Source organism: Ascaphus truei, chromosome 4 (assembly GCF_040206685.1).
Source record: "Ascaphus truei isolate aAscTru1 chromosome 4, aAscTru1.hap1, whole genome shotgun sequence".
Classification (NCBI taxonomy): Eukaryota; Metazoa; Chordata; class Amphibia; order Anura; family Ascaphidae; genus Ascaphus; species Ascaphus truei.
This window is the reverse complement of record NC_134486.1, coordinates 351,561,596-351,580,886: the sequence shown is the minus strand read 5'-3', so window position 1 is coordinate 351,580,886 and position 19,291 is coordinate 351,561,596. Positions and strand designations below refer to the sequence as shown.

The following is a 19,291-nucleotide window of genomic DNA, read 5'->3' as shown; positions in this document are numbered from 1 at the left end:
CATATACTTATCACCAGAGGGTGAACTTGAGTGCTACACTGGGTTCTTCTCTACCTATTCAGTGTATACCCAGAGCACCGTTCACCGTTCATCTTTATTGAGGCAGCAGCAGGGGCTCCCCTATCACCTTAGCTATGTAAATAAAGACATACAAGAGAAAGCTACCTCAACCATGGAGGCTTTGGAGGGTCCGTGTGCCCTGCCTGAGGCCCAAGGGGATTTGAGTAACCCGATAGCTGCTGCTCTGGTTGAGATGGTCCCGCAGAGGAACCAGAAAGGGTCGATGAGCCGGAACCAGCCTACGAGATGTCGGGTAAGGGGTGAGGAGGCACCGCTGTTTCCAGATTCACAGTAGCCTGGAGAGGCCTTGCCAATAGCCACTGTGGACGCGGAAATGATCCGGTGCCTATCCCCTCCGGATGTATCCCTTCCCTCCTCCTGCACCAGTAGCCGCCGATCGGTTGTGTTTTGGCCACTGATGATTATGCCAGCCGAGACTAGAGACGACCCGAATGGTGCCAGCGACTCCGTACGAGATCTGAGTCCCATACTGATGACTGCGACCGTGAGACCTGAGTGGCGGATGAGCCTACCGATCATGGAAGTGAACCAAGGCCTAGTCAGCACGTCTCCTGTACCGATAGAGGTATCTTCCGGTGCCGATGTACCCGTGGCGGATGTTGACAAAGATCCAACCTCTACACAATGACCGGATGTTGACGCTCTTCCGGTGAAGGATCTGGACAAGAGCGAGGATCCTGTGTCATGTGCCGGAGAGGATATCTTGTGAATAGCAATCGCTGGGATGGATGAAAAGCCCTCGATACCAGCTCCGGTGAGTACTGCTGTCATCTTTTCTGTTACCCCACTAGCATTCATTCGCTCTAGGTGTGAACGCAGGGCTTGCCTGAAAGTGACCAAAAAGATGATTCACCTCCGGTGTGTTCGGATGTGCCTACCCCTGCGTGTTTGGCTCAGTACCGGGACTATTTGCACAAGTCCACACCAAAGCCAAAACCCATTGCTGCTCAGCCGATACCAAGTATTACTTTAGTGTCGGGTTGTAGGGATGTAATTGTTCAGGACTTGGACACATTCAAAGGCCCTTTGCCCTCAACCAGTACAGCTGGTCTTCAGGACTCTTGCCCGCTCTGCCGACCAGGGAACCCTGTCTGCCCAATTGTCCGAGGGTGGGTTACCGCCTAGTGAAGCTAATAGAGCCGCGAGAGAACATTAATCCAAAAAGAGGAGCCTGCGGGCCTCTAAGACTCATGTTCCCTCTGCAGACTGGAAGGACTGGTCTTATGGGAATAAGATACTGACTGATGACAATGTTATTGCTGATGACAATGTTATTGCTGTTATTGCAATGTTATTGCTTAGTGATGTAGATATTTGCAGTGTAAATAGTTGGTTCAGTCATTATGCAATGTCTGTAACATCCGATATTTACACATCCACTGACACTACCTTACATACAGGGTTGGCTGTAACAAAGTCCGCTTGTCCATATCCATGGTGGCAGTTTGGGTTCCAGGGATATGTACCCTTTATGGACCGCACGAGGTTCTTACTCGAAACCGAGGATCTAGTGCGTGATTGGTGGGCGGTAGGAGTGTTTAGTCCTGACGCAGCTGCACAAGAAATGAGAAGAGTAGAAGTACACATTCTAGCGGTTCTTATAAAGCCTACAGGTAATGTTGCTGCCACTTATGTACCCCCGATGCAAGAATCCTTGTACTGGGTATTGCCAGGTAGAGCTGAAGGTCGTCGGCTCACTAAGATTAGCCGAGCTGAACGGCACATATTGCAGAAATATCGGAGCTCTCATGGGTTTGAGTATCCATACGTCCCTGAGCGATAATGAGAGAAATTTATGCTAACAGGGAACAATGGCTAGTGGAGGCTGTAAAAGCTTACGTACTAGAACACAACAGGAGTACCTTTCATAATATACATGAGAGGATAGCCTATTTTGTACAAGTTTGGAAGGTTGGACAGTCAGTGTGTTTGGAGAGAGTAGAGTACATTTCGGAAAGAAATCTAAAAATGGTGTTCTCTATTACAGTCACTGACGAGTTAGGCATGCTAGTGTGAAAGCCTGATCCTGAGCACTATTAATGAAGGAGGGTTTCTCCATGTTGGAAGAACATACGTTAAAATTTACAGCCATTTTATATGTGTTAGTGAATACATGACGTGCTGTTTTTCCCATTGAAATGTATATCCTGCATAGTAATGGGTGCGTGTGAAATGTTATTTTGTTATTCTGGTTTCACCCGAGATGGTACCCGAAAATTTAGGACCCAAGAGGGGTCGTTCGGAATCCACTTAAGGGAGAGTGTAGCGGGGTACCCCCTGGCTACTATTCTACCCAATGGGCTGGCAGTAAACCCTGGTAATTACAGGTTGCCAGTAGTTGGATGGGGTTTTCCCCTTCACCTTTGGTACTGCACTTGAGCAGGGGGTGGCACATCCTGTTGTATCTGGAACAATGGGGTGCCCGCCTTCTGGCTGTACTTTAAGGGCAGGACCGCACTAAATTTGGAGGTTGTTCCTTCCCCCTGAGGAAGGAAGGTCACACGTCTGGGAGCCTGAGATTGGGGTCTACCCATGTGCTCTTCCCTGCGGGGAGGAGTGAGTGTGATTATATCTCTGCCTCCGCTAGGGAGGTGGGGAAGAGTTATGACGGCTGCGGGTGCCCTTGGCCTCTATTGACGTCCAGGGACCATCTCCAGTGATAGCTGCGAGAGTAAAGAGACTATAACCGGCAGAAGACTGCTGATTAGCTGTGTATTACAGCAAAGACTGTAGTAATAAACCGTTCTTGTTTGCAATATACTTCCAGGCTGGTGTGTGATCATACTGGTGGGGAGAGTTACAAGTTCTACCGTGGGAGATCATCTCTGTACATCCCTGGAGCCTACGGCAGATGGAGGTGCTGCACTGCTAAGTATTATCTGGGGTTGGACCCCAGAAGCCTGTTCCTGTGTCCCAAAATCATCGCGGACGACTCAGGCCTCGTTACCAGCAGGTATGCACCACACACCCTGTAATGGCCACTATCTGGGATTGGGGGGGGAGGGGCACCGTTACATGGGGGGAGGGGCACCGTTACATAGTATTATTGAATAGGTAGCACTCCATTTACTAAGTGAAAAAAGTAACAATAGCGCTCTAACACACCCTAAATGTAAAGTACACAATATAACCACACATATGTGAATAATAAACAATAGTGATAATATTATGGTGTTTAAATAACAATAAAGTGTTAAAATAACCAAATAGTGAATAAAAGACTTAGAAACAAACTACAACCCTTGAAAAAGACTGTTCCACTCGTCTTGCATCAGATGATCTTCCAAAAAATTAGGGGAGCTTGTCTCGTAGCCATAAAAATAAAAAGAACACTACATAGTGCAACAATGTTATAAATAATTTGTGCAGAAAAGGGCTCAAAAATGACTACTCACCTTAAGGTAGTCAAATTCGGGCAGTCATCCAACTTAAGGGGTGGATGCACCCTGTGTATACAGCAGCCACCAGCGAGTGTTTCCGGTTGAGCAGAGGAGAGCGAGGAACTAGAGGATCGCGACCAGCTGAGCACCCGTTATCTACAATTTTATACTGCCTACCTCGATGATATGAAGTGTAAGCCTTCATTTTTGTATTCCCTGTTTTTAATATAATACCATCTGCACTATATGGTCTCTTCTTTTTTCCTTGGAGGTTGGGGGCTGGTGGCTGCTGTATACACAGGGTGCATCCACCCCTTAAGTTGGATGACTGCCCGAATTTGACTACCTTAATGTGAGTAGTCATTTTTGAGCCCCTTTCTGCACAAATTGTTTATTTATAACATTTTTGCACTATGTAATGTTCTTTTTATTTTTATGGCTACGAGACAAGCTCCCCTAATTTTTTGGAAGCACTCCATTTACTACTGATCTGTGGTCAACAGGCAATCCATCAGATTATCATTTTATATATAAATTGTCTATCTGTCGAGCAAGTTCTTTTCCTCCACTATTTCATGCATACTGTACATATATACCCGTAAGCAATCATAATGCCACCACACTGACTGCTTCCAGCCAGCATCCCTGGGTCAGGCTGGGCGCTTATAGGAAGTAGCACGTAATGTTGAGCTGTGCACGGGGAGGAGTCTCCAGCGAGGAGGGTTGTTTGCAGACCCTCCGCCATCATTCCCCGCCCCATTCCCAGGACTCTCCGCCCTCTTTCCCCGGACTCCCCGCCCCGTTACCTGGACACGTCTTTGCACCGGCCACTCCCCTAACTACGGCTTCCGTGTTGTGTGTACCCGATGGAACAGGAGCAGGGTGTGTGGGCCCTGCTGGAGCGGGCAGTGAGTGAAGGGGGGTGATCGGGGTGTGATGTGTGGCTGCAGCGCTCTGTGCCAGGCTGGTGCGTGTGGCCGGGTTAAGTGAGCTCATGTCTGGGGGGGGAGATCTCATGCAAGCCGGCGTGATGTGTATGAGAGAGGGAAGCCGAGCAACACACTGGTGGTAGTACACGGTGTGTAAACAAATGGGGCATGTTTTGTGTGATTAAGCGATAAGGGCATGCAGGTTTTATTGCTGCATTATGTTGTATCTTCTCTCTCTTTTTAGCCAATCGACTGGACAGAACCATGGCTGGTTGGGCTCATAATATTACATGTGTTGTGCTTCATAGTCACCTGCATTTCCTTTAAATTTTACAAACTTCAGATTGGCCACTTTCTATTAATGGGTAAGTAAGATAAATACATTCTGTTTTATTTCCTTGCTTTGGATGTGTAATAACTTAGGAAAATGTGGGTGGCACATGACTATGTACTGTAATGTTACTACATAGTGGTGAAACAACCAATCATGCAGTAATTTATTTGCCTTTGTACTATTTATGGGGTGGTTAACCTGACTGGGAGATGGAGCCAGAATTGACTGTCAAGAGGCCACAATGAGAGAAAAAAAATCACCTGTACAGTATGCACTGACCGAGAGCTTAACCTGACTGTGTTGGTGTGTGTAGTGCTGTCAGGTTATGCATTGTTAAAAAAAAAAAAAAGAAATTTAACAATCCTAAAAAAAAGTGGAGTTGTGATAGCACAAAGCCCTGAAGGGCCACAGGTTGGCCACTCCTGTAGCATTTTATCTACTTATAATGTATTTTTTTTTAATTTAAAATGAATAAATAAAGTGTGACAGAGGACAGTGACTTTCAAAGCCAGTGTTAACCCTTATAGACTTGTTTGGGGTCTCGGGTAAATTATCTTAATTCCCTCTTGGTGGTCACATTGTAAAAGTAATTGTCCTTAAGGCAGCGCTTATAGTGCTGGTGGTGCGACGTTGCATCAAAACACGTATTGAATCCGTGGCGTTTGCTTATAGTAGGAGCGAAGCGACTGCTTGGTCGCGATCGCTGGAAGTCAACTCAATTTGATTATTTCAGCGACAACAGCGTGCCGTCACTGACAATATAAGCGAGGCTTTTGTCTGTCCTACCAATAGGATGCACCCACAAAGTGGATATCGTACACTGTTAGCTTTTGTTTCATGGCCTAAGATCTGGTTGCTGGTCTGTCAGCTGCCATTTCATTTAGAAAAATTGTGGAAATAGGTGGCACCACAACTTTAAATGTCAATGGATAATCCTGTCTACTTTGTAATTTATGTCTAATCTCATTATTGATATATAATGAAAGACAGGCTTTCTGGTGATTTGAGCATAGGATGCAAAAGTTTGCCATATGTGCTTATTTACATGTCATTTAACAGAATCCCTGGTTGCAGTGAAAGCATTGTTTACTAAGTAATAATGGGGAAAGACAGGGCTGCTGACCTATCTGAGACATGCAAATGTAAAACGAGTGACATTTTTGTTTGCTGTACATCATAAATTTTCAGAATATTTTGCCTTTCCACCGTTACTGACAGTTCTCAAATATACAACTTTATTGGGAATTTTGAAGTTTAAACATTCTGTTTGAGGGAAGAGCAGGTTTGAAAATCTGCATGTGAGCTAAAAATAGCGGGGTTCAGCTCCGGAGGACCCCTAGGTTTGAATTCTGTGCAAAAATATATTGAGTTGGATTAATTGCTGCTTTAAAATAAGCTGCTTGTCCTAATAAAATTTGAAGTCTGTTACTGTAGCCGTAATATATGCATTAACAAGGGAGAAAAAAAGATGGCAGAGCACTGCGGTGAAAAATTGTAAGGGCTGGCGGCAAATGATACAATTTTATTATATTTAATATACACAAAGCAGACACGTGGAAGTTAAAAAGTCCTCTGGCACGTTTCACGCCGTACCTGGCGCTTTATCAAGGAGTGGAAAAAGCGCCAGGTACAGTGTGAAACCCGTCAGAACTTTTTAACCTTCATGTCTCCACTTTGTGCATATTAAATATTTTTTTTTATATCGTTTGCCTCCATTCCTTACAATTTCCCTCCGCAGTGCTGCGCCGTCTTTTTTTTTTTTTTCCTCCCTTGCCAATCATCACGGCAGAAGCACACCAGGAGTAACATATAGGAACCTTGCAGGGGCCCGGTACCGTGTGTACACTCGTACATTCAGTTATGCTATGTGATTTGAAGAACAATTGTGCAAGATCACTGACCAGTGTTCCATCATTCTCCTTTGACCGTTAGGGGTTGGATTAGGGCTGAGTTTTCTGCTCAAGTGGGCCCTCTGGTTGAACTCCTTACTCCCTCCCCCCTACCCCTGTTCTTTTGGGCTCTTTTTCAGATTAAACGTAGATTGATTCACTAGCATAGGCGTTTCTCTTACAATATGAGAATGATAAACGTCCCAAATCCTCTCTTAAACCGTTCCTTTAATTTCTAAGGTTCTGACCTGTACTAAATTGTAACAGAAGAATATTATCCCTGTAGAGGTTTTTGAATGCACCGTTAGGGATTTTTTTTCCCCCACAAGCTTTGCCCTTCATACATTAACACATGTTTTCTTTTTTTTCCCCCCTTCTTTGTGAAGTTGCATTAGTAAGCTGTGCTGAATACATCAATGAAGCAGCTGCTTTGCACTGGAGGTAATCTAAATATTTTGTGTTGCAGAATTTGCGGTTAAAACAATATGCATTTTTGTGAATTCTCATGATGGTTTGTAGATACTTTTTATTTATTTATAAAATATTTTACCAGGAAGTAATACATTGAGAGTTACCTCTCATTTTCAAGTATGTCCTGGGCACAGAGTAAAACAAATAATACATGGTTACAAGTACAGTTACATAAATGAACAGGGTATACATTATCTACAAGACATTGCATGCACAGTTAAAGAAAATATATTATGGGCGTATAAAAGAGTTACAGACCAGATTAAAATGTGAGATAGCCTTAGATTTGAAAGAACTTAAACTGGTAGGGCCCCGCTCATACGGCGGGTTCCGTTCCAGGCCTCCGCCGGAAAGTGGAAATCGCCGTAAAGCGGGGCCCTACTGTACTGTATTATACCTTTGAAAACAGATGCAGAGCTGTAAACCGACTGTTCCGCTGACAAATGGCATCTGACAAGGAGTTGCGCATGCGCTAAAACTGTTGCTTTGTGACAGCCGGATACTCAGCTGCTAAGCGCATCATGCTGGAAATCGCCGGAAAAACGAACAAGTGCCGAACCTAATGCTTATGGGTATACATTGGGAAATGCCGTATGAGCGGAACGCCGTAAAGCGGGGCCCTACTGTACTGTACATTTCCATTGGCCAACTTTAATTGTTATTGCAAACTATTTTGTGAAACATTCTTGGTTTTTTTAATTGCTGTTCCAAAGAAGCAATAATAATGTAATGTATTATTTTATGTGCAACTGATAATGTTCTTCCTTTGCAAATGTTCCATGGAGCCTGCAGCGTTTATGCCACCTCAAGCCCTACTGGAGAAAAAAATTACAGTACAAGTACCATTGTATGTAATCAGATATCACTCACTTACTGTATGTACGTAGAGCAGAATTTGAGAAACTATCTTGATTCATCTATGTGGGATAAGTTAAAATGTTTTTATTTATTTAAGCTCGATGCACAGCCCCAACATTTCATTTCTCATAAGAAAAAAATAATATACTATTTTATTATTTGTTATTGAAAGGCTGAACTAAATCATAGAAATGCACAGAAATCTAATCAAATATGTTGCACCACTAAACAAGAAAAGTAAATCTATTCTGAAACACATGGAAAGGTATGTGCATCATGTTTCAGATATACCTACAGATACAATCAAAAGTTTGTAAGTTTGAGCTGGTATGTTTTGTTCTCTGATTACTGTTAGTGTGTTTTTCTGCATTGTACAAATGTTTTGAGGTTCAGTAATATGATTACATTTTTAAAGGAGAAATAAAGTTGAATTTTTATTTCACTTGTAAATCCCTTTTGCAATCCAGTTAATCTGAAGACATTTTTGGTTCTAAACAAGCATTTACTTCATGTAAGCGGGAGAGGGGGGAATCATATTTTTATTTGCTTATAGTTTACAGTATAAAGCTTTTGGACCTTACAGGGTTTTTCATGAGTCATAGAAACTTTCTTATGTGCAGTATAATAAAAACTTTTAGACAACCTAATGTTTTATTTTTCACACTCCTAACTAGAGATTATTTTTCGCCCATTTATATTGTAATTTTAACCAAAATTGTTTTGTTCCAAATGCTGTGAGACACCCTTCGGCGCCAAAAACATCCTGCTGCCCATTTATTACAATGAACTGAAAGGTGTCTTCCGGCATCGGAAGATATCCTATGGCATAGAACATTTTAGTATACATTGGACTTTGTGTACTCATTGGCAATTCACTATGACATGCAATAATGATGTGAATGAGGCATGTTTTGGAAACATTTTCTGTACTGATTCATTGTCACGGGAGACTGCTTGGTTAGTTCTGCCACTATGGTATTTGTACTTGGAACTTTAATTCTTACGAAATCCGTAAGCTTGTTACGAAATCTTGTAGAATTTTTAGAACTGTAGATGGAACTGAAGAACCGATGGGCTGCATGGATTCTTATAGGGTTAAAACGCCTATATCCCTCCGTGGGAATAATTTTCCCCACCTATCCCGGAGTTGCCAATACATTACAAGCCTGGCAGAGGTGGCTTCTCATTCTGCTAAGGGCATGTGAGAACCTCGCACCTTTGCCGTTTAGCATAGGAGGCTCAACCTCATTACCTGGCGACACTCGGGCTGGGCGGCCATTTGCCGATCTGCCCGGAACTTTACACTAAGGTGGGGGTACTTGGGCTACCCCTCCCCACTTCACACCTTAGTAGGTTGGAGCCTTTCAACTCCGGACTTTTTCAGACATCCCGGCAGCACGCCAGCGGGGTGTCTTAGAAGTCCGGGGCTGGAGATGCTCCGCTCATTCTCAGGAATTTCCTGCCATGCATTTCTAAACGACAGTGATTATAAACTAAGTGTTTCCTCTGTCTCTGGCGTTTCAAATGAAAATCAATATGTGCCTAATATGTGGGAACAATTAAAATAGGGGCACTTTCATTCATCAATTTTTATATAAATGTATAAAAATTGTGCTATATGACTTTTCATGGTTTTACCCGACCGGCGCTCACAGCAAATCTCAGCGCTCTAGGAGCTTCCTAGCCAAAGTTAGCAAAAAGCCGCTTTCAATGCTGCCAAGACTTTAAAAACATTTTTCCTTTATGCGTTCAGATGAAAACACTGCTACACTTTTAACTTAGAAATTATATTACTCTCGCTACCTTATACCTTGGTGGGAGATGTTCTGAACCACACATACATTTTATTACAATTACAGTGTTTCTGCCATCATTGGGTTGCAAAGCTGGCACTTCACAATTCCCCAATAGGGCTCAGTGGCACCCAACCAGGCATAATACCTTTTATTATTGGCCTGGGTACCCCCTCACTGTCACATTCATGACCATGAATTTCATATCATGCCAGCTTTTCATGCAACCAATAAATGCAGTGCATTGAAGGTGGCAGAATGTCGAACAAACCTAGAAATTCATAATTTGCAATTGTAAATGGTACTAAATACAAGCTCATTTGACTGAATTGGGGATATGCATGTTTATCTTTTCAATACCCAATATTAATTTTGTCTTGAGTCGAGGGGCCCTTCAGAACTAATCAGTGGTCGTCCGACCTCTGGAGACTCCCTGAATCCCGGTAAAAGGGGAATTCATTATTGTTTTTTTTTTTTTTAAATCAGGGTCCCTGATTTACAGATGTTAAAAAAGGAAGAAAAACCATGAGCAGCACAGACTGCTGCTTTTAGACTTTGAGATCATTAAAGCTGCAGTTCAAGCTGCCGTTTAAAAGAATATATATATATATTTAGCCCTGTTTCCTTTTGAATACAGTATGCTACCAATGCTGTCTAACCTGTTGGCTCGCAGGGCCTAAGCCTCCACCACGGAGAGCCTGGGGCGATAGGTACGTGTACAGATAATCTCTTACCAAGTGCAGCGCCATCCATCTGTGATGGCTCCCAGCACAGCGGGAGTGGTTCCTCACAGGACTATAATATAATACTACGTATACAGCATATAAAAGAAACAGTGACTTTACTTCCGGTAACCATAACCATGCATGTCATACATTAAGTGTCTCTCTTCTAGGAGACACAATAGCTAACGCGTCTCGCAGGACGCGACCCTTCACCGTGTGCCCACACCGTGTCCAATTCCCCCACACCACAACCCTTACCCCAAAGTAAGGTGTCTGTGTCTGTGACTGCGCAGCCACTTATGTACTGATTTATAGTTGGTGCACTTATGGATGTTACCTGCCGAGCGCTCGGACCTGCAACAGACTTTGCAAAGGATCCGACGATGAGGATGCGTCTGGTGTACCTTCCAGGGCGATCCCACCCGGTTGGCTGCTGCTGTGCTTGAAGAGGTCTGATCCCAAACCTTGGTGATGAGGCCGCGACAGTCTCTGGGTCTTAACACGTCTCTCTCTCTCTCATGTGACAGGTTCCTGTACTAGGGCCTGTCCCTGCATTAACTCCAACTGACTGTGACTCAGGGTATAACTGGACCTGGGATATGAGGCCTAGTGTAGAGGCTACTTGCCTATCTACACGAAGAGCTCCTTCCCCTTCCCGGTCTTCTCTGCCTAACGTGCTCCCCTGCGCAACCTCCTAACTCTTCCTACCGCAAATCCTGTCGCCCTATAGGCTCCCTGGCGTCACCTGGTCTCGCTGAGGCTCCTGGGACTCGTACTCCCCTGAGCTACGGCCCCTCTGATTTGGCCCATGCTTCGCGGGCTCACTGCGCATGCGCAAGTACCCAAAATGGCGCCCTGAACACTCGGGCTTCCGCGGAGCCTCCGGTGCACCGGAGCGCTCCCTGCACACTCTGCAACCTTCCCTTATTCTCCCATTGTAGCGGAGATAAGGGTGAACCTGGGGGACCTGGCTACATCTATATATTTTTTTTTCCTATTCAATATGTGCATCAATACAATCTGCACACTGACAAGTGATTAGCTGAGCTGCAGATCGATCCGTTCTCCTGTAATCGATTGCTTGCTCAGCGTTATTTAATTCAGTTCTTGCACAGCATTGTGGGCTATGTAGTTCTTGGAATATGATTGACTGGGTGGTTACTAGATTCAATTGGTGCACTGATGGGCTCTGGCTCTTGAGCGCCGCCCTCTCTCTATCAGAAGGGGAAGGTGGCTGTCACTTTGGGAATGCATACTACATTAGAAACATTAAAAATGTCTTAACTTTTTTTTTTTTTTAATGCTACAAGTATTTTCTCGTAGTACAGAACTGATTTATTTTATATATAAAAAAAAAAAAACACGTAGGATATTGCTTGAACTGCTGCTTTAACCGTTCCGCTGTTAAAAATACAATAAAAATGATCGATCTTATTTATTAAGTAAATCTATATTTGCATATCTTCTTTTTCAGAGCGTTTTCAAGACAACAATACTTTGATTCAACTGGGATGTTCATTTCATTAGTATTTTCAGCACCGCTGTTGTGTAACGCCATAATCATTGTGGTAAGTATTTTCATTCTTCATATGCATCCTGAGGTTTGCTTTTAACTGCAGTAAAAATGTCTGATGTTTATTATATACTGTATGCTCATGATTGATCCAATAAAGCATAGCTATTGTAAATACTGTATATACGACAGCAATATTAATTATGAAAAAATATCAAATAAAACACTGAAGGGTAGAAACTCTCCAAAGAGCAAAAGGGCACTCGTGGATATGCAAAAAGATATACTGTACTGTACATTTAACAATAATACATTTAATCACAGAAAAAAAATTATACACTTCTCTACACATTTTTGGGGACTTGGGATTCTTGCTCTCATATTAAAAATGTTGGTTGTGTCGTGGAAAAAACTCAGTCCACACTTATTATTTAGACAGGCAATCTGTTGAGAAACTTTATTGCAGCGGCCGCTTACAAGAGTACATTAACATTAACTCAAGACCTGCTGTCTGTCCTTACACAAAGGCACTGCTCTATAGGTTTTAAGCAAGCTATCTTATATCAGGAAAAGGGACAGGTTTATTTAATATCACAATGTCAGCTCATATGACTTAATTGGACATCTTAATTTTCTTTATCTGGTATTTTTGTTACGTGTGTGTGTGTACATACAGTATATATATATGTGCTTGTGTACACACACACACTGCACACACACTACACACACACACACCACACACACACACTACACACACACACACACACTACACACACACTACACACACACACTACACACACACTACACACACCTACACACACCTACACACACACTACACACACACTATACACACTACACACACACTCACACTACACACACACACACACACTACACACACACACACACACACACACACTACACATACACACACACTACACATACAGTAATATTTACAGTTGCTATATATATATATATATATATATATATATATATATATATATATATTACTGTATGCTCATTTGCATGTCTTAGACAGGTCTGCAACCCTGTCTTTCCCCATTATCGCCCAGCACACAGCTTTTCCACTGCAGCAAGGGATTCTGGGAAATTACATGCAAATGAGCACACAGCGCCACCTTTTTTCTCAAGCTCGTATTACACAAGCAAATCCTCAAGCCAATGCATACTGTTTTAACACGTCTTTGCTATATGCTTTACTTTGGAGGGTTTTTAACCTTAATAATTGTGGTATAGATAGATATATCTATCACACTACACACACACACTACACACACTACACACACTACACACACACAGATATATATATATATATACATATACATACATACACACACAATTTTCAGGTGCTAAGTTAACGCGTTCCTTCTCAAGGCCGACAGCTGGTACATCTGACTCTGTAAAGGGGAGTTAGTAGATAAGATGAGAGGCCCAGCTTTGCAAAGAAATTACAGTTTCAGCATTTAAAGAAAGTTTGAAAGAAAGATATTGTTACAGACACATTTTCACTTAACCCGTAACACGATGAATCACAAAGCATGACTCTTTTTATAGCTATGGAAAACAAAAGCCTGGTTATAGCTATGCATAGAAATAATGTGAAAATATTATTCTTCCATAGTTGTAATGTTGACCGTTCGCATTTTCTAGTAATATTCATCAGCTGTGTTTCACATTACTTCTCCTTTCTATCATGATGTTAATCTTGACGTTCGATTCCTCTCAATTTGCTACTAAATTACTTATTTTTTATTTAATTTTTTTACCGTAACGTGCAATATTGCAGTATGAATGGAACTCCCCTTTGTTTGTTTTTTTTTTTGCATATTGGCTACATAAAAGAAGGGACATAATTGCTATATTCCAGATCCGGAATGCAATGGTTAATCCCTTTTGCATTAGTAAAATACTTTGAGGAGAGTCCGTAAATTTCTGTTTTTAAAGGTGCATCCATTCATGCAAATTCATTTTGCAGCCATAATTTTAAATGCGCCATATGATGGCGTGCAACATAATACATCTCAGACATCTTTAGCAATGGTTGTTTAAAGTTACAATCATTATGGATATTTCTTTTAAGGAGCAATCCATGCCGTTTCGTTTCTCATTTTTTTTTTTTTAGTCCAGCTTTGAAGCAGGGGGTCTCTGGAGCCGAACCCCATTTATTTCAGCTCCAGGGAGCCCCTGCTTCTGGAAATACGTACTTTCGAAGAGGGTGCCGGTATCTCTGCAATTTAGAGCTCCCTTGTCACATGGGCTGATGCACTGGGTGATGTTACAGCTTCCTATTGGGTCGTATGGCCTGGGAGTTTTGTAAAGCAGCCATAACATGAACCTTGGAGTGACCTACTGGCACCCACTACGTGGTAAGTTCCCCTGGAAGCAGGGGGTCCCCGGAGCTGAAATATTAATGGGGTTAAGCTACGGAAACACCCTTCTTCAATCTTAAATTTATTGTGACATGATGTAAGTTACACATTAATATTAATATGAAGTGTCAATAGAACTCTAGCATATTCTACATCTTTATACAACACATGTTTTGGTCAGTTATAGTATCTCTTACGTTATACAATGAGCTTAGTAATGTGTTTTTTTTTTTTGTATCCTTTATTTTAGGTTCATTGGGTATATAAAACATTTTTGGTAATGACCGAACTCAAAACACTACAGATGAAAAAAAAAGATTCCAGGGAAAAGAGACAGAAAAATGAATAGATGGACATACTACTGGATCTCTGGGATCGACTTTTGACAAAAACAAGAATTTCTGAATGGAAATTGATGTTTCTTTGCATGCCATAGCAGAGAAGCTGCTGTTACGTAAAGTTAATCTGCAAATCAGTGTGTTAGGAGACTTTCGTGACCATTTATCAGCGGAATACAGCTGACAATCTTGTGCATCACATTTTGTGCTTGTATTATTCACACATAGGACAAAGTGAACTAATTGCAGTAGCATGTTTTATTGGTTAAATGTAGGCTATTGGTGCCTTTCAAAAATAAAAAAAATCGGATAAGTAATTTTTAAACATATTTTTACAATGTTTAATGTTTCCATTGTAACCACATGTGAATGTTTTTTACAATCCTTATGTGGTCTATTTTGGTGATGTGACGGGTTCATCAATTCTTTGTTTTTAATGTTATAAGTCATAAGTATGTGCTACTCGTTAAGTTACCAAGTTAAATAAAACATTAATTTTTCACAGGATACAAAGAAGTACCATTTGTATTTACAGCTGCTTGAATCTTTCTAAGAAAACCAATTACCAACACAAAAATGTGTTTGACCAGCTACGTGGGCCTGTCTCTGAATACTGCAAAAAGTTCCCAACATAATATTTGCCCTTTTTTGTTTGCTTTAAAGGCAGCAAAGAACAGCTTGCTATAGCTAAACGTCGGCTTGTGCCTAATTTTCTCCCTACATTCTTCTCTTCGCCATGAAATGTACATGTCTGTCTTTAGTTTTGACGTATTTCCTTCCCTCTGATTTAGGCTAAGGCCCCGGTATCTCCGCTGCAACGCGCGCCCGCGAGATTGGAGGCGCTTGTAGCCGATTATCTGGTCTGCAGCTCACTGCAGGAAGAGAGACCGGGGGGGGGCGTGGCGGGGGAGTGACGGGGGGGGGGCCATGACGTCACCCGGCAGGTTCGCCCTCATTGGCTGAACCGCCGGGGGCGTGGCTTAGCGCTCGACGCGAGTCCTGCTCGCAATTCTATTGAGAGCAGGAGCAGCTCTCGCCCCAGCGCTGCGGCCCCCCCTCGCAGCCGGCCCGGCGCCATTGAGGGGAGGGCTCTCGTCCGTGCAGCGTCCACTGTAGTAGGCAGCGGGGTCAAGGCCTTATAATGGGATGTACCAAGTTCTGTGCCTCATGTTCCCTATTTTACCTTTTTATATGCATAATTTATGCTAAACATTCTGTGCCAGTTTTATAGATTGTTTAAATATGCTCCAAGATGCAGTGATATGTAAAAGGTACTCGGTCATTGCAAAGCAACGGCTTGCCTACCACACTGGCAGCGAAATGGTTAAATTCACAGAGCATGGGAAAGATGGCTTTACAGTATATTGTATAGTTGCCAGTCTGTCTGAATTAATGTACAGCACTTTGTCGAATGATGTAATATCAACTTCTTGCCGTTTGATAGCTTCCGGACTTTATTTACAAGATGCCAATACATTGCTTTTACTGTGTCAATGACCTTTATCAATTGGATACACACCTTAGTATTAAAATATCACTAGCGTGTGAACATACAGAAATCACATTCAGAATGTTGCCCTTATTTGTTCTTGAAACATGCACATCTGCATAGAACAGGATCTTTTTTATTGCATTCCAGTGTTTTTGTAAAGAGAACAAAAAAAAATGAAGTTTCTTTAAGCATGTGCTTCTTTAACCCCCTCATGGGAAGGCGGCAGAGAAGCGGTCACGTGAATGGTGACTGAAGGGTGGAGGCACCCCACTTGCAGGATGCCAAACCTTATGTTGTCATAGCAGTGTCATAATGCGCCCCCAGGGTTAAAGAGACAAGTGGGAGCTCTTGATGACTATCTGTATTTGTTAAGGAGATGAAATACTTAGACATACACAATCTTTGGCAAGATTAAATACGTTACACTTATTTTTTCACAAAGTTTGTTTTATTCCGATGCACCTAATACAAATAAAAATGTGCCCAGGAATATGCCATCATGACTGTTGTAGTTTTAGGCTTACTTAAACTTTAACAGTTTCTGTATTGAGCTACTACTGCTAAACCTGCTTCATCAGGTACAACACATGCCACATATACATTGTGCACATGGCTTATGTTATAATAATATATATATATATTTTGGGGGGAGGGGGTCTTAGTTTATCTAGTCTTGTTACATATTATTGCCTTCTCATATACATTAGCTTTATCATCATCGGTGAAAGGACACCGAATGGAATAAGCATTATTATTGTTTAAGGGTGAACAATGTGTGTGGGTGAGTGTTCAATGGTGGAGACACCCTCTGCCATATAACATTCAATGGGCATCTAGAGATGTGCAATGCTATCCTAGGATTCTTGCAACAATTCATTAGATTGAGAAACATTTGAATAAAAATTATTGTAAATTTGAAATGTAAAAAAAAATTGTTTTCTGTGGATAGTGTATACTTGTTGGCCAATTTTGGGATGTGTAAATTGGCAATTTGTTTGCTAGCACTGGAGATAAAGCTGCTCTCTAAGCAAAACAATATTTTGAAATGTCTTGCAGTTTGATAGCTTTGTGGCTTTATTTACTAGATGCCTATGCATTGCTTTCATTGGATCAATTTTATCACTCGTCATCCAGATACACACGAGTACTGAAACAGCACTAGCATGTGAACGTACAGAAAGAAATCAGCCCCAATTTTTACTAATTTGTTTATAGCAATCTTGGAACCAACATATTTCTCTACCAAGAAATGTTAACATAATGCTGGAAGTCTAAGAGCACCCGAGTGCCACAGGACATGTTAAATTGCAAAGAGGTTTTTTTTTATGTACAAATCTAATAAACTGCTCTCCACTGGTGCATACTGAGTTATCTGAAGGACAGTGGTTCCGGTCACAAGTCATCCAGTTCATGTCAGCCGCAATTCAGAAGAAATCGGGTATTGAGATAATGTTGTACTCTTCCAAGATAAGCTTTGCCTGTGGGGTGAGGAAGACCACATTGTCCATCAAGGGACGAATAACGGCATGGATGCATGCGATCTTATCAAAGAATTGAAGAAATTCACCACAGTGCCCCTCAGTACCATAAATCACAATGGAGCAGCAGTCTGGATAAACCAGGCTGCTCGTTATCCTCGACTTCTGCTGGACGATTCCTCTCGGAGTTAATCCTGAAGAAGACGTAGGCTTCTGTACTTCTCAATGCAGACAAAAATTGTCGTCCGACTCAAAAGAGAACAGATGGGCCCCAAGTGCAGCCCTAAACCTAGTGGGCTGAAGCAGCCACTTACGCTGTACCCAGGCTGCCTCAGGAACATGCAACACAGTGTACTTATCAGGGAATTTGCCACCAAAAGGAATCTCAATCCCAGCAGTTAGCCAGGTTTCTGTGATAATTGGTAGATGTGATTGATCTCACACACCAGCAGGGCACAGTGGATGACTGACCTAGCATTTCTAAGCATGATATCCAGAGCGGGTTCCTCTAGTTTGTTGACAGCTCTTTACAGCTTAATGTACATTAAAAACCAACCATTTTATAATTTAACTACAACAACCATATTCCACTCACCCCAACCCCACCCTCCACTAACCATTAAATTATCACTCGAAAAAGGATGGAGGCACACAAGTAGTACTGCAAAAATGACTTGGTTTTTCCTATATAGTAAATCGGCAGATCTACAGTAACGTTTCAAGGACACAGACCCTTCCTCAGATAGAAACCCTTGTCTGAGGAGGGGCTGTGTCCCCGAAACGGTAATCTATAATAAGAATCAATAATCTGTTGATTAATATGCCGTAAAACCTAGCAATTTTTGCAGTACTAAAGTACTTGTGTGCCTCGATAGCCCTCTATTTGGGGCAGTGATAGGTGGCTTGCACTAAGGTTTATTCTCATCATGGTTTTTATACTCTATTTGGCATTGGGAGTGCCTCAGTATATCTTCATATCAATAAATTACACCTGCTTTTTTCTTTTTGTGCTTTGTAGAAATACAATGGACAGACATTTTCACTGTTTAGTGTCTATACAATTCCATTCTTGAAGTAATAAAGCTCCCCACATCAGCAGCTCTTTCTCTAATAGTAATATTGGCCTGATTTGTGTGATGGGGGGTACAATGTTCCTCCTGCTTCTCATTTGCACATTTTGATCTGTACCTGTACTGGAAAGTGCGAGATGCTGGTGTCCATATACTTTCAAGGACAATAGTGGCATATTTAACATGCTGTTATAATATTGTACTTTTGTTAACTGCAATAAATGTTTCATACTTATTTTCTTCATTAAACAAAATATATTTTTAAAAAACTTCGTTCCCACCCTCAAGTCACTACAGTACCTCCCTTAACTAACTCCCTTTCTCTCTCTAAACTACAGGACAATGGCATGGATCTCTTCCTCATTTCGTAGCTAGAGGAGAGGTCAACCTTCACATGGAGGTGGATGGGGACTTTTGTGCTTAATCCCAAACAGCATTTTTTTTAGTTTGCATTAAGCACCGGGTGGGGGAGGGTATGGTTAGATAATGTTGGCTGAAGGAAGGGCCCACTCAGAGAGGCTAATTAAGTGGAATATGGTTGTTATACATGTTA

At 42.0% G+C, this 19,291-nt stretch overlaps 1 protein-coding gene across 1 annotated transcript; it reads left to right on the top strand.

Annotated features, from left to right (window-relative positions):
- The first annotated feature begins 4,209 nt into the window (after positions 1 to 4,209).
- TMEM18 (transmembrane protein 18) lies at positions 4,210 to 15,027 on the top strand. The gene is made up of 5 exons (XM_075598265.1): positions 4,210 to 4,369; positions 4,635 to 4,755; positions 7,000 to 7,054; positions 11,935 to 12,028; positions 14,611 to 15,027. The coding sequence occupies exons 1-5, from the start codon at positions 4,328 to 4,330 to the stop codon at positions 14,707 to 14,709; spliced, it is 411 nt and encodes a 136-aa protein (XP_075454380.1). The 5' UTR covers positions 4,210 to 4,327; the 3' UTR covers positions 14,710 to 15,027.
- The last annotated feature ends 4,264 nt before the right edge of the window (positions 15,028 to 19,291 follow it).

Coding starts and splice junctions, on each gene's coding strand:
- TMEM18 (XM_075598265.1), top strand. CDS start 4,328: ATGGAACAGGAGCAGGGTGTGTGGGCCCTGCTGGAGCGGGCA. Junction 7,055..11,934: donor GCAGCTGCTTTGCACTGGAG/GTAATCTAAATA, acceptor CTTCTTTTTCAG/AGCGTTTTCAAGACAACAAT. Junction 12,029..14,610: donor GTAACGCCATAATCATTGTG/GTAAGTATTTTC, acceptor CCTTTATTTTAG/GTTCATTGGGTATATAAAAC.